At 43.6% G+C, this 14164-nt stretch overlaps 1 protein-coding gene across 1 annotated transcript; it reads left to right on the top strand.

Annotated features, from left to right (window-relative positions):
* Positions 1–70: 70 nt before the first annotated feature.
* Positions 71–11754, top strand: LOC116330605 (guanine nucleotide-binding protein G(olf) subunit alpha-like). Its single transcript, XM_039617591.1, has 14 exons — positions 71–443; positions 2786–2926; positions 3373–3445; positions 4875–4929; positions 5084–5203; positions 7301–7398; positions 8175–8229; positions 8305–8378; positions 9974–10032; positions 10112–10232; positions 10343–10473; positions 11016–11083; positions 11160–11355; positions 11470–11754. The coding sequence occupies exons 2-13, from the start codon at positions 2791–2793 to the stop codon at positions 11304–11306; spliced, it is 1137 nt and encodes a 378-aa protein (XP_039473525.1). The 5' UTR covers positions 71–443; positions 2786–2790; the 3' UTR covers positions 11307–11355; positions 11470–11754.
* Positions 11755–14164: the final 2410 nt, after the last annotated feature.

The following is a 14164-nucleotide window of genomic DNA, read 5'->3' on the forward strand; positions in this document are numbered from 1 at the left end:
CATGTTGAAATATCCTAGATTTGTCTTTCTGGGTTTTATTCCTGCACCCGTTTCCTCCCCAAAATCAGGTTCGGCCTTTTATCTGGACTGGAGTCTGTTCTGGTCCAACAGAGTCCTGCCTGAAACCAGTTTGTTTTTGTGTCTGTGCCGCTGGTCGTCAGGCAACAAACTGACACAAGAGGAAAAACAGCAAAAATCCCCCAAAGGAAAGGAGATGGGGAGATGCCTAATGAGGCACCATTAGAGACCTTAGAGGGGAGACAGGTGGAAGAGAGCTGCTCAGGTGTGTCACTGATCAGAGAAGAACACACCCGAGCAGCAGCAGTCGGCTCCGTCTGCCTGAACTGGACTGAAACTGGACCTGGGCCAACAGCTCCTGTATTCTTCTTCTTCTTCGTGGACTTTGATGGCCGGACTGATCCTGAGCTGCTGAGACATCACGGGTCAGTACCTTTCAGACTGCTGCTTTTAAACTGGATCAGTGCTAGGGCCCTGTACCCAGCTCATTTACAGTTGTTTAGGGAAAAATATGAATTTAGTTTATCTCAGAGCAATCAGTTTATTATAAGAGTGAAAACTCTCTATTTACATTTTTAAGATTTAGTTTTCCATTGAAACGCATTTCCATTTTTCCTCCATGGTTTGGTTTTGTTGTTGCTTGTTATATATCTACGTGAGTGTGAGTGTGACAGAGAGACCTGATAGGCATGAACCAGGCTGTGAAGTCCAGAAAGTATTTGTGAAGAAGGGTAAAAGCACGAATACACAAATCCTTTGCTGTGTGTTATCTGCCATGTAGGATGTTTCCAGGAGGAAAAAACAAGTCCAGTGTAAGAAACTTTACGTTGTTTGGCTCCGTGTCCCCACACATACGACTGCAAGGAGTTTAAATCTGGTTTGTGTTAAACAACTTCTACAATTTAAACTCAGCATTTCAGTTAAAAAAAATAAACTACTTGTAGCATCTAAAGTAAAAGTACTCAGATCCATCATACCCATTCGTCAAATGCTCTCCACAGTAACACTTTCATTTACTGATATCAGATTTCTATTTTTAAAAAACTCCAATACTGAAAACCAAGATGTAGAGTAGCATAGATCTACTTTTTTAGTACAAGTGTACTTAAGTAAAGCACTTGAGCAGCGGCAAAATACATGCAGGCCAATACACACCAACAACATTTTTCCTGTTAGGAATGAAGTAAGGTAGCTAACACTGAAGAAACTGCTCGAGTTTCCTACACTACGAGTTTCATTTGCACCCGGCTTCACTTTTAATGGAGCCATCCAACTATCTTACCGCTCGGCATCAGCTAGGGGGCGTGCACCTGGACCAAATCATGAAATAAGGAGGGGTGAGGCGGGGCCAGTAGCTGGATTTATTCCTTCTTGCCAAAAAGAAAATGAAACTAATGTTAGTAAACAAATGTTATTTCTGTCAAAGATCCTTAAAGTCGTCATGACTTTTCTCCCCCTTACGCCGGCCCTGCTACGATGTGCCAGGTTTAGGGATGGGTATTGATAAGATTTTCACGATTCCGATTCCATTTTCGATTCTGTTTAACGATTCGATTCTTTATCGATTCTTTTTTAAAAAGGAGAACACTAAGGTCGATTAGCTTAGAACTTTGTTTTATATCTTCTCTTTGAACAAGATAGAAATTTAGGAGTAACATGGCCTTACAAACCCAACAGTGAGATCTTAAGAGATCCACAGCCTACGGCTCTTCAATGGGGTGTCACAAGGTCCCCAGGAAAAAAATTGTAAATGTAAAATAATAAAATAAATATTCTTCTGTAGCAATAACAAAGTATAACATAAATTATTCTGTAGCAATTACACAAGAATATCCAGTAATGTCCCCGCCTACAATTAAACACATTCACTTACCGAAAATCGGGGGCATCTGCTGTGGCAAATGGGTGCAAGCCTTTGACCACAAACTTAGTCACTGCTCGGTGACATTTGTCTATCCTGGCCTGAAAGGAGACGCTAACGGTAGACTGCAGCGAGAACTGCCAGCCAGACTCTGTCTCTCTCATCATGGTCACCTAAATGCAGCGCACAGTAATGGCAGGTTTTGTAATAAGGCAAATCGCGCTAACATAATATGCACTGTTAGTTGATTATTTACCTGCCATATTAATGGGAGAGGACGTGCAAACGTTACCGCTGCTGCTGGGTTGAGATTCACGAGTCCGGAGTGGAATTAAAAACACGACATTCATTTAAGGTCATCGCGTGTTTTGTGAGCAAATGCTTTTGCATATTCGTAGTGTTTCCTCCTTTAAATGAAATGTCTACTTTGCAAGTATTGCAAGTTGCCCTGTTGTCATCCGTTCTTGTAAAGTATAACCAATCTTTTGAGCGTATGAGCCGCTTAGGCGCCCTGTCAGGTAAATGACGCTCCGCAACGTGGTGATGTCATTCGGGGTGACTGGAATCGATAAGGGAATCATTTGCAAAAATGGCAAACAATTCCAAGGAATTGAAAGAGTGAAAACCGGTTCTCAACAAGAACCGGGTTTCGATACCCATCCCTAGCCAGGTTGTCAGCCAACAGCCAAAAACATGAGTGAAAAAGCAGGCAAAGAAGAACTTCCTTAAAGCCTGAAAAATGACTGCTCAAGAGCACTTTAAAAGTCACAAGGAAGTCGAGCTCCTTGGAAGTATAAAAAAAACAAAACAGAGGTGGCTCAAAAATTTTACACACATTAAAAAAAAAACATAGATGCGCTGTGTGGTGGGTCTTGGTCAGGTTCTTACTGGTTTCTATGGTTCCAGTTGAGATGGGCTGTCTGGGCGGCAAAACGGATGAAGAACGACTGGATGAAAAGGCAAAGAGAGAAGCAAATAAGAAGATCGAGAAGCAGCTGCAGAGGGAACGACAGACGTACAAAGCTACACACAGACTCTTACTGTTGGGTGAGATGCCGCCGTCTCTTTCACAGTTTATTTTTGTTTTAGCAATTTCAGAATTGACTTTAAAAAGTGGTTCCAAATGTGGGGCACAATAGGGCCATATTAGGCTTTCAGAATCTGTCACAGTAGCACCATCATGTGGCCAGACTTTGTGTCCTCTGACAAAGCTTAAATAATATTTTGAACTTTAGCCAAACTCACAACATTTAGTTACCCAACAATAAATTGTGACAATACCTGATATCTCTAATCAGACTTTAGCTCTTGAGCTCGCCACCCATGAAAGCTATGAGCCTGCACACGTTTACACCAGTAGGTGATATAACAAGAAAAAAACAACCACTCATTTTATCTACTAAAAACCTGGCTCAGCTTTCTGAATGTTATGTGTTATGAAGACCATGTTGACTGTAAGGATAGCATCTGTCCATCCATCTCTCTGTCTGTAGGTGCAGGAGAATCGGGTAAAAGCACCATTGTCAAACAGATGAGGATTCTTCATGTGGACGGCTTTAATGCTGAGTGAGTTTATTAAAGCCATTAGCACATAACAATCATACATGCATGCATACATCACAGTGTATTAAACTACACTCTCTGGAGAAACATACTCGGCTGTCCAGATCACATAACCAGTAGGTGTTGGCTCATGAAAACCTACGCCATGAAGCTTCTGGCTCAGGCTTTGTGCTGATGTCAATGCCAGGCTAGGTTGAAACTCTGCTGTTATTGAGTCAGCAGTGTGCCTGTGACTTTTAGGCACTCTGCGCCTCATGTGCAGTAGACACTGCACCCTTTTCTAGCTGAGAATCAGAGGTTGGACTTCTCATTCCCGCTGCTTTACCAAAGCACCCTGTGCTAAAAGAATCACATAATCCACAAAGTGCAGAGAGGTGATCAAAGCAGATCCCTCCATCACTTGGTTACGCCATGAAGTTCTATCCATTAAGGTTATGAACAGATTGACAAACGGCAAGTCTGGCAGAGCCCACCAAATATGAATAGGACATAGGACATGGCTAGTAAGGTAAACAAATGGTACAGGGACTGGATAATCCACAGTTAACCCTACACTACTGATGCACCCTCAGCAGGACACAGGACACCCTGTGGAATGTGGTCAAATGCTGTTTCCACACTACAAAGCACATGAAGGTTGGCTGTGAAAACTTTCATGCATCCTTAAATATAGTTATGCTTCTGCTAAACCAACACAGTGCACTGCTACCTCCAGTCCAAAAAACAAACAGAAAACACAGCTATGTTTATTACTGGTGGTGCTAACATCACAGTGGTCGGGACTTATCTGTGTGAGTGTTGGAGTTCAAGTGTACACCTGAGTATCTAAAAGAAAAGTTTGAAACTGCACAAAGCAGATCCACTTGCTTTAAAGCATCAGCTGAATGCAGTGTGGTTGGTTAAATGCACAACCCTGGCCAGTAGGCATGATGTAGGTCTTAGACAGAACCTTGGTTTTCTCCAAACATGCACATTATGAACAAATATCTCGACTTTGGTATTGTATAAAAGTGTAAGTGTTATGGTTTAATCAGATGCAGCTTTGCAAACTGTCCATACTTGTTCAGTCTTTGGGGTGAATTTGCTGGGATGTCCACTCCTAGGAAAATTGTCAACTGTCTTCCGCTTGTGAAAAATCCTTAAAAATGTTTATGAATGGCCTCGGTAGCTGCTGGAGTCACTATATTTAATCTCTCATTAATGTCAAAGTGTTTTTTTTTTTTTAATCAATATTTCTAATAAAGACATCATTGCGGGTGAAGATGCCCAGGTGTGTCTCTGTTTGGGACTTGAGTTGGAATAAAGTTTTATCTTGTGGAGTGTAGCTTTAATGAGAAGAAGCTGAGGACTAAACAAACTGCAGCTGAACATGTTCAGACTCTCGAGGCATCAGGATGTTTTACCTGAGCCAGTTCTCATGTTGGTCTTTCAGGGAGAAGCAGCAAAAGGTTCAGGACATCAGGAAGAACGTGAAGGATGCCATCGTGGTGGGTGACATGACAGCAAACACAGAGAACCTCAGTAATTGGTTCAAACATTTGAAAAACAATGTCCAGGTGAAGGTGAATCACAGGTGGTGACGGACAGCTGGAGCAAATCTGTGTGTGTGTGTGTGTGTGTGTGTGTGTGTGTGTGTTTCAGACAATTGTGTCAGCTATGACTATTCTGGCTCCGCCCATTCCCCTGGGTAACCCTGGTAACCAGTTCAGAGCGGACTACATCAAGAGCATCGGTCCTCTGTCTGACTTTGAATACACCGAGGTAACACACACACACACACACACACACACGTGCGGGTTTGCTATCCTCGTGGGGACATCCCATTGACATAATGCTTTCCCTAGCCGCTTACCCTAACCCTAACCATCAAAAATGAATGCCTGACCCTTACCCTAAACCTAACCATAACCTAATTGTAACCCTGACACTAAAACCACATTTTGAGTGTGAAAATTGCTTTCAACCCCGTGGGGACCCAAATCCAGGTCCCCAGGGTGCAGAAAGTCCCCACCAGTATAGTAAATGTCAGGTTGTGGTCCCCACCAGGATAGTAGAAACCCGTATACACACACACACACACACACACACACACACACACACACACACACACACACACACACACACACACACACACACACACACACACACACACACACGGCTGCTTACCTGTAAAGCTGGCGCAGAGAGCAGAAACAGGCAAGTTTCTTTCAGTCCTGCAGGAAATCAGACACATCACATGACGGTCGGAGGTCGTGTGAACGTTTGACTGGCTGGAAGAAAGAAGTCGTTAAAGGTGTTAATTTTTTGTTTTAAAGGTTGACGCTGGTGGATTTGAAGTGGGTGACATCACTGGGGTGTGTTTGTTGGGTGAAGTTGTCAAGTTCTTCACCACTCTGTGTAAAGATCAGTTTGTGTTTAAGTTTCCAGCCATCACAGAAATATAAATAATCACTGAAAGCGATGATGTTAATCCAACATGTCCGTATTGCCACCTCATGACCAATGGTCAACACTTCCTGCAGGGACAGGTGAGACCAAGGTATGACACACATACAGGCAGTTCGGCTGAAGCTGTCTGCAGTTGTCAGCAGCTAAGAGAAGACTTACCTGATAACAGGTGAGCTGCCCCTTTAAAGCAGCACCAGGAGACCTGCTTTAAATCTTGTTTGTTTTAATGATGTTAATGACATGATGTAACGGCCTCACCTCAGCTGCGCACACACACACATACCTCAGGGAGTCACCTGAGGCCTCATTATCCGAACAGTGGAGTCTCGGAGGACTCAGAGACTCAAAACAAATGTCTTCCTGCGTTGCTTCACTCTTTTTCTGCTGCTGATTGGTTGGCTGGATGCACACGCTTCACGGCACAGTCACTGCTGTCCAGTCAGCCGACATCGCCCTGCCAACGTGTCAGCCGCCCTGAAATGATTAAACTTTGGAAATCACAGTTCCTCGTCAGTAGATTAGGTGTGGACGCTGCTGTAATATCCAACAACATAAGCTCTGTACATCCAGCCTTCAGTCAGCACCACATGATTTTTAAATGATAAAATCAACCACCTGTGAGTTCATATATGGACATGTTTAACAACATCTGCCCACTGACATACCAGTGTGGCCAGAGGGTTACAGAGCTGTGACGTTCTACTGCACCGACAGGAAGCCTAGGTTTGAACGGCAAACACACAAAAATGAATGAAACTGCCTTTGTGTCCCCAAACTGGATCAAGGTTTCAGTGTGACGGAATCACTTTAGTGCTGCAGCAGTGAGTTCTTGTTAAACCAGGAAAGACTGTCCACTTTACTGTCTGTGTCTGTAGCAGGAAGTGCTGCACTGAAACAGCTGTTAGCTGTGATGTTGGTGTTTGTAAAGCACATTATATATGAGGAGTGTGGAGGAGGAGAGCCTGTTTGAGTCACCAGACCGACCAGCTGGAATCCGGCACTCCAGCTTTTCCCCGCAACACCGGGTGTATCAGCTTGGCAAAGCAGATTATCAGCGATCAGTGCTACTTTATGCTATAAATGAGTCTCTCTTAGCCAACACAACCAAACAGTTTACAGCATCACAGATTATTACACAGCACAAACATGTTTCCTACTGAAACACAATCATGCTAACATCCATCAGCATGTCCACGGGAAAAAAAATCTCCATGTTACAGTCTCCATCACATTTTCCTCACCTCTGATATGAAGTCATCCAGTCAGTCAGATGATGTAAAGAAAAAACATCTCCAAAAAGTGTCCATCTCTTCCTTGTTGTCTACGCCCTTTTTTGTCTGCAGATATGCTGATGGGATTCCCAATCATGCTTCAACAAGAAACTTTAAAGCTAAACTTTTGATCTTTCAGGAGTTCTTTGAGCATGCTCAGAAGCTGTGGGAGGACGACGGTGTGAAGGCGTGCTTTGAGCGTGCCAATGAATATCAGCTGATTGACTGCGCTCAGTAGTAAGACACTCACATTCACATGTTCCAGTCTTTGTGAGGACCTTCATTACACCCAGGGCACTGGCACAGATACAGCTTCTGACCCTCACTCTTGTTAAATAGTAAATGGACTGATTCTTATATAGCGCTTTTCTACTCTCCCGGAGTACTCAAAGCGCTCTATACAACATGCCTCATTCACCCATTCATACAAGCACTTCTAAACTCAAGTGCAACGTAAACTACATTCACACACATTCATACTCCGATGAACGCATCGGAGGGCAACTCGGGGTTAGTATCTTGCCCAAGGATATTTGGCCTGCAGACTGGGGAAGCCAAGGATCGAACCACCAACCTTCCGATCAGTAGCTGATCTGCTCTACCACCTGAGCCACAGCCACCCCATTTATGCTTTTGAACATTTTGGTTCAAAAGCATAAATGTGGAGACTGAGACCAGAGCTTCAAGAAGCATGGGTTTGACTTTAAATTACAAAAGAACTTAGCTGTATCATTTGGTAACCCAAAGAGTCTCAGACATCCCATTGGCAGGTGTAGTCAGTTCACAATCAAACATAGGCCACACCTGAATGCTACTGCGCTGCCACTGCAAAGAGAACAGAGGCTGCAGAGGGATGTAGCACTCTGTCCTCATAAAGACATACAAATCAGCACACACTCTGAAATCTCAGTAGACCAGTCACAATACTCCTGTACAGCTCCTCCTCCTCCTCCTCCTCCTCGTCATCGTCATCATCATCGTCATCGTCATCATCATCATCTCCTGTGTTTCAGCTTCCTGGATCGGCTGGACTCAGTCCGGAGGCCCGATTACTCACCCACCGATCAGGTAATGAACCAGCCAATCAGACAGCAGGACCCAGCATGACTCACCTATTGCTGACTCGCTGTTCTCATCCTGCAGGACCTGCTGCGCTGCAGAGTTCTGACTTCCGGGATTTTTGAAACCAGGTTTCAGGTGGACAAAGTCAACTTCCAGTGAGTGGAACGACCTGCAGAACAGTCTCAGACAGGAAATTACTTCCTGTTCCTAAAGAAAACCATAAACCCCATCAGAAAACCTGTAGGTCACTGATGAATAACCGTTGACCAGTGTTGGGGAGTAATGGAATACATGTACCGGCGTTACGTATTAAATACAAAATATGAGTAACTGTATTCAGTTAGTTACCGCTTAAAAAGGTGGTATTCAGAATACAGTTACTTTGTTGAAATTAATGGATTACACGGCGGTCTTTTCTTGTTTCATATGTTAGGCTGTCCCCTCTCTATAGAGTAATTCCACGCCGGTGGAAACCCAAACAAAACGCGCATTACGAGGCTCTAATGCCTGTGTCTGTCTCGTGCCCCATGTCATCCCTACTTGCTGCCACATAATGACGTGAAGAAATATTTTTCAATTCAATTCAATTTTATTTACACAGCGCCAAATCACAACAACAGTCGCCTCAAGGTGCTTTATATTGTAAGGTAGACCCTACAATAACACATACAGAGAAAAAACCAACAATCATATGATCCCCTATGAGCAAGCACTTTGGCGACAGTGGGAAGGAAAAACTCCCTTTTAACAGGAAGAAACCTCCGGCAAAACCAGGCTCAGGGAGGGGCGGGGCCATCTGCTGCGACCGGTTGGGGTGAGAGAAGGAAGACAGGATGAAGACATGCTGTGGAAGAGAGACAGAGATTAATAACAAGTATGAGTCAGTGCAGAGAGGTCTATTAACACATAGTGAGTGAGAAAGGTGACTGAAAAGGAAAAACTCAATGCATCATGGGAATCCCCGGCAGCCTACGTCTATTGCAGCATAACTAAGGGAGGATTCAGGGTCACCTGGTCCAGCCCTAACTACTATATATGGTTGAGCAAAAAGGAAAGTTTGAAGCCTAATCTTAAATTTTTTTAAAAATTATTCTTCAAAAAAATTTTTTAATATGAAGGCAATAGGCAGAGTGTTCCAGGTTCGACTCGACTGCTCATCACCTTGACAATAATCGACTGTTAAGACTCGACTGTACACCGTGTTCGTGTTTTCCTCCGAAACAATAAGTTCAGTTGGAGCAGCCTTTCAACGCCTCTCTCTGTCTCTCACTAGCAAAGTTGACCCAGACAACAAAGTAAAGCTAGTTTTCAGCTACGAGCCCGACACGAAGCCGACGTATCAGCCAGAGGTCCCTTTAATACGGTTCGGAGCCATGGACCTGTTTTATATACGCGTGGAATAGTTTTCTATATGAGATCGCTGCAAAAAGTGCAGCGTTACCTAATGTCCACCCTACTGTTACTCATTTTATAATAAGATTTAAACGTCTAGTTGGTATTGGTATGGCGAGTATCCTTCAGAAATAGTAATAAATCACACAGCAATAGTACATTGATGTAGTTGTAAAAAGCTTGATAATATATTAAGTAATCCAAAGTATTCAAAATACGTTACTCTCATTGAGTAACGTAGCAGAATAAGTTACAAACTACATTTTGGGGCATGTAATCTGTAGTGGAATACATTTTAAAAGTAACCTTCCCAACACTGCTGCTGACCGACAGCTCTAACCGTGTTTGTGTGTGTCAGTATGTTTGATGTAGGAGGACAGCGGGACGAACGCAGGAAGTGGATTCAGTGCTTCAACGGTGAGAAAAAACAGATTCTTTATCGATCGAGCCTGAAAGCAGCAGGGAGTTTGATGTGTGTGTGTGCACCTGCGTCCAGATGTGACCGCCATCATCTTTGTGGCAGCGAGCAGCAGCTACAACATGGTGATCCGCGAGGACAACTCCACCAATCGGCTGCGAGAATCTCTGGACCTCTTCAGATCTATCTGGACCAACAGGTTCTCTGACTGACTGAAGCTGCTCTAATTACTCTCTGATTGGCTGCCTTTAACCCTCCCTACCAACTGATTGCTTGTAGTTGACTGTCCTGTTCTCTGATTGGCCGTAGGTTCCTGAAGACGATTTCAGTGATTCTCTTCCTGAACAAACAGGATGTTCTTGCTGAGAAGATTCTGGCTGGAAAGTCGAAGCTGGAGGATTATTTCCCAGAATATAACAACTACCAGCTTCCTGCTGATGGTAAATATCCAAAGAGTGTGGAAAGTTAATGTCCTCTATTTGTCTCAAAGGTTTGCACTGAATTTCAAACTTGCTGCTCCTTCCTCCTAGAATAAGCTGCAGAATGTGCAGGAAACTTAAGATTTGACTGAATTTAAGGCCATTTTAAATGAGTTGAATGCAGTTAATTCAGGATGCAAATGGTTTTCCTGAATATTATTACCTTTGTTTCTGGCCTTGGATCATTGCTTTAACTAAGGTACTGAATGCTTATTGTGACTGAAGTCTCTACATTTTGTGATTTTTTTTTTTTTTTTTTTTTTTTTTTTTTTTTTTTTTAAATTTATTTTTTCCCCCCCGTCTTTGCGTGATTGACTGCTGTATGAGTTGTATGTATATATGTAGCTTACGCCTGTAATGCTGTCATTCTTGGTTGGGACTTTTAATCTCGAGACTTTTATTTTTTCCTGGTTGAATGAACACAAATGGAAATCTGTCCCACCAACACGTGAGTGCACCTCGGTCACGTGAACGCACCTCTTGACCATGCACACTTGTTTCAGCGGTTCCAGACAATGATGAAGACCCCAAAGTGATGAGGGCCAAGTTCTTCATCAGAGATGAGTTTCTGGTAAAATCGCTTCCCGTCTTGACATCATGCTATCACATGATGGCGTGTTCAGACTAACATGCGACTCCCGTTTCAGAGGATCAGTACGGCGAGCGGTGACGGCAAACATTACTGCTACCCTCACTTCACCTGTGCTGTTGACACCGAGAACATTCGCCGTGTCTTCAACGACTGCCGTGACATCATCCAGCGGATGCACCTGCGGCAGTACGAACTGCTCTGATTGACTGCTGGGCGCTGCCTGGCTCCGCCCACTCTGAAGAAGCCAATAAGTAATCGATGCAGATAGCCAATCAATGCTTATAGCGTATATGATATTTATTAGTGATTATTGATTAGGACAGACTCTTATTAGCTGTGTGTTCCATGTGCTTTATGTCCTGCAGGGCATTATGGTCAGAATTTTAGCCATGGCAGCAATGTGTCATGTGGGAGGAGGTGGAGTCTGGAAATCCATTTTTACATGTTTTTTGTGTTATCTTTACCATGATTGGCTGATCCATTTGAATAATTAAACGCCTTTGTTTACCTGTGAACTCGGGGTCAAAGGTCAGTCTTTATTCTGAAGCTGCTCAAATGTTTTTATTTGTTATTCAGAGAGTTAAGTGTTTAACTTGTGTGTCCTGGCTCCGCCACGGTAACCTATAGACTCACGATTCATGTCCACAACAGATGGAATATCATGTGAAATCAAGCGACTCAGTCTTCAAAACTGATTTCCAAATTAAAATTCAGGGATTTTTCTACCACCCTTAAAAAACCTGTTTACATTTTAAGAGCTTCACGTTGTTGATTTTGAACTCCAGACTTTGTCACACTTAGTGTTTCTGAGAATGTTTTCACCCTTTGAGAAGCGACAGCCCGCAGAGAAACATCCACTGGGGATTTTGATATGATACCAGATTGTTCAGCTTTCTGCTCCTGAACAACTATAACCTATCATTATGGTTTGATCCAAATGAAACGTACAAATAAAATGTTGATTTTTTTTTTTTGATGATCTTGTGATGACAGTGCATCTAAATAAAGGGCTCAGAGACACAGAACTACTACTGTCATTAAAAGAGAGAGGAGAGAGCTATGTAGCTTGTCAACATGTAGATGAAAATGCGCTAATGGTAACTAACCTCAGAGGCTGGCAGTAATATACCTGCTAGCTTTAATGTCACAAACTAGCCAGGTGAACAGGTGCAGGTGACTCTGCCGGCTTGAGAACTCTGATCACCAGAGCAAGTACGAAGCACTAAAGTGATCTCGTTTATCCTCAGTCTGTACTAAAAACATCTAAAAACAATAAACTGTGAGAGGATGAGATAACTGAGCTCAGCTGCAGAATCACGTACACGTGTCTGGATTCTGACTGCCACCAGATGAGAGGCAGGTGTACCTGAGTGTGTCACCTGCCCATTACAGGGCACACAGACACACCTGTGCTATCCCATAGTTTGGGCTGTGGGAGAACAGAGATATCTTTGAACCTTCTTCCTGTAACAGCACCACTTGACCTCAGGACAGGTACTTTATCAGCTGGTTTATACCTGCACAAGCACACAACACTGCCCTGATTGTGAAGCTTCTCTTAAATTCTCTGATTAAACATTCTCACATTAAACATTTCCTGTGGTCCGAGTCAGCTGATGGCTTTGTGAAGTTTCACACAGGATCAAGTCAGATCACATGAATGCCATAAATGAACCCGGTGATGGGAAAACAAACGCAAGTCTGACTTAAATGGGCTAAACACCATAGGTGTGAAAACACCCTAAGACTGTGTAATTGGAGTATTCTCAGTAATCTGAGTAATCTTCATGTAAACAGTTGGTTATTACACTGTGTTGTGGACTGAATATTTTGAAGTATTGGAGTACTTTTAACAGGTGTTACCATGGTTACTGCTCATGTATTAATGTTCAATCGACTTGAAACAATCCACTTCCTGTACAGATGTTTCTAACATGGGGGGCAGGTCAGAAGGGTCTGTGGCCACATTTTCTACAGGTGCACCACTTAGAGGATCTTCTGCACTAGTCAAAAGTAAGTGGACAGACTGACATGATCTGTCACTGTCTGTTGTCCTCCAGTGAGTCAGAAAATAACTCATATGGCCTGTATGTGATGCCAGTGATGTTTAAAAATAAAATAAAATAGAGCTTTTATTTTGAAGAGTATTACATGTTTATTTCACCTGTAAAGTCAGACAGGTACAGACAGGTGGGACAGTCGGGCTCTGTGCCTCCTTCACCGACTTGAGTAACAGGTGAGCACATCTGTCAGATTTCTTCCTCTCTGCTATTATTAACTGCAGGTGACCTCACGGTGTGTTCAAAGCTCTCTGTGTAAAAACTGCTTTTCTGGATTCACTCCTCCATCCATCCACTATTCTGGTCACAGAGAGGAGCGAGAGGTGCTCCATGCGGTTCTCCGAGATCCTGACTGCGTGTCGCTCGGATAGTGCATCTGCTGAGTTTGGACTAGTTGCAGTTGGATAGTGTAGTGGTAAGACTACACACCTCTGGAGTGTGGGTCACAAGTCCAATTCCCACCCAGTATCCAGTAAGGGTCCTGGTTAGATCCCTCATGCTAAAAAATCCCTGGAGTGCCGCGGCTATGGCTGCAGCCTATCCGCAGTTCAGGATACAAGCATTTCACTACATGTTTACTATATGTTGTACTGTGTATGTGACAAATAAAATTTGTATCTGTGTCTGATAAAAGGCTGGAAATAGAACGATAGTGGCGTTCACGAGAATGGAACATCAAAGATAAAAAATGTTTGACGTTTACAACCTGTCTGTGTTTTTCCAACACTGGCTTTCACCTCCAGTCTCTGATGTTAGAGGGCGCTCTCCTGCGCGCCTGGCTGAGGCCCACAGATGGGCTGCACTGCCCCCATTTGGCAACATAGTACTTCATGCAGTGGAGCAAACAGTACTCTGTGCATCGCTCTGTGCAGCACGAGCCGTTTAGAGACTCTGCTGTGGTCATGTGACCGCACTGCTTCAAACGCACGCGCACACGCACACACATTCTGGGGGACTTTAAACGGGCGCGTTCGGAGGCCTGTCCACAACAACTGCACTG

Source organism: Oreochromis aureus, linkage group 9 (assembly GCF_013358895.1).
Source record: "Oreochromis aureus strain Israel breed Guangdong linkage group 9, ZZ_aureus, whole genome shotgun sequence".
Taxonomy (NCBI): domain Eukaryota; kingdom Metazoa; phylum Chordata; class Actinopteri; order Cichliformes; family Cichlidae; genus Oreochromis; species Oreochromis aureus.

Coding starts and splice junctions, on each gene's coding strand:
- LOC116330605 (XM_039617591.1), top strand. CDS start 2,791: ATGGGCTGTCTGGGCGGCAAAACGGATGAAGAACGACTGGATGAAAAG. Junction 8,379..9,973: donor GTGGACAAAGTCAACTTCCA/GTGAGTGGAACG, acceptor TGTGTGTGTCAG/TATGTTTGATGTAGGAGGAC. Junction 10,233..10,342: donor AGATCTATCTGGACCAACAG/GTTCTCTGACTG, acceptor GATTGGCCGTAG/GTTCCTGAAGACGATTTCAG.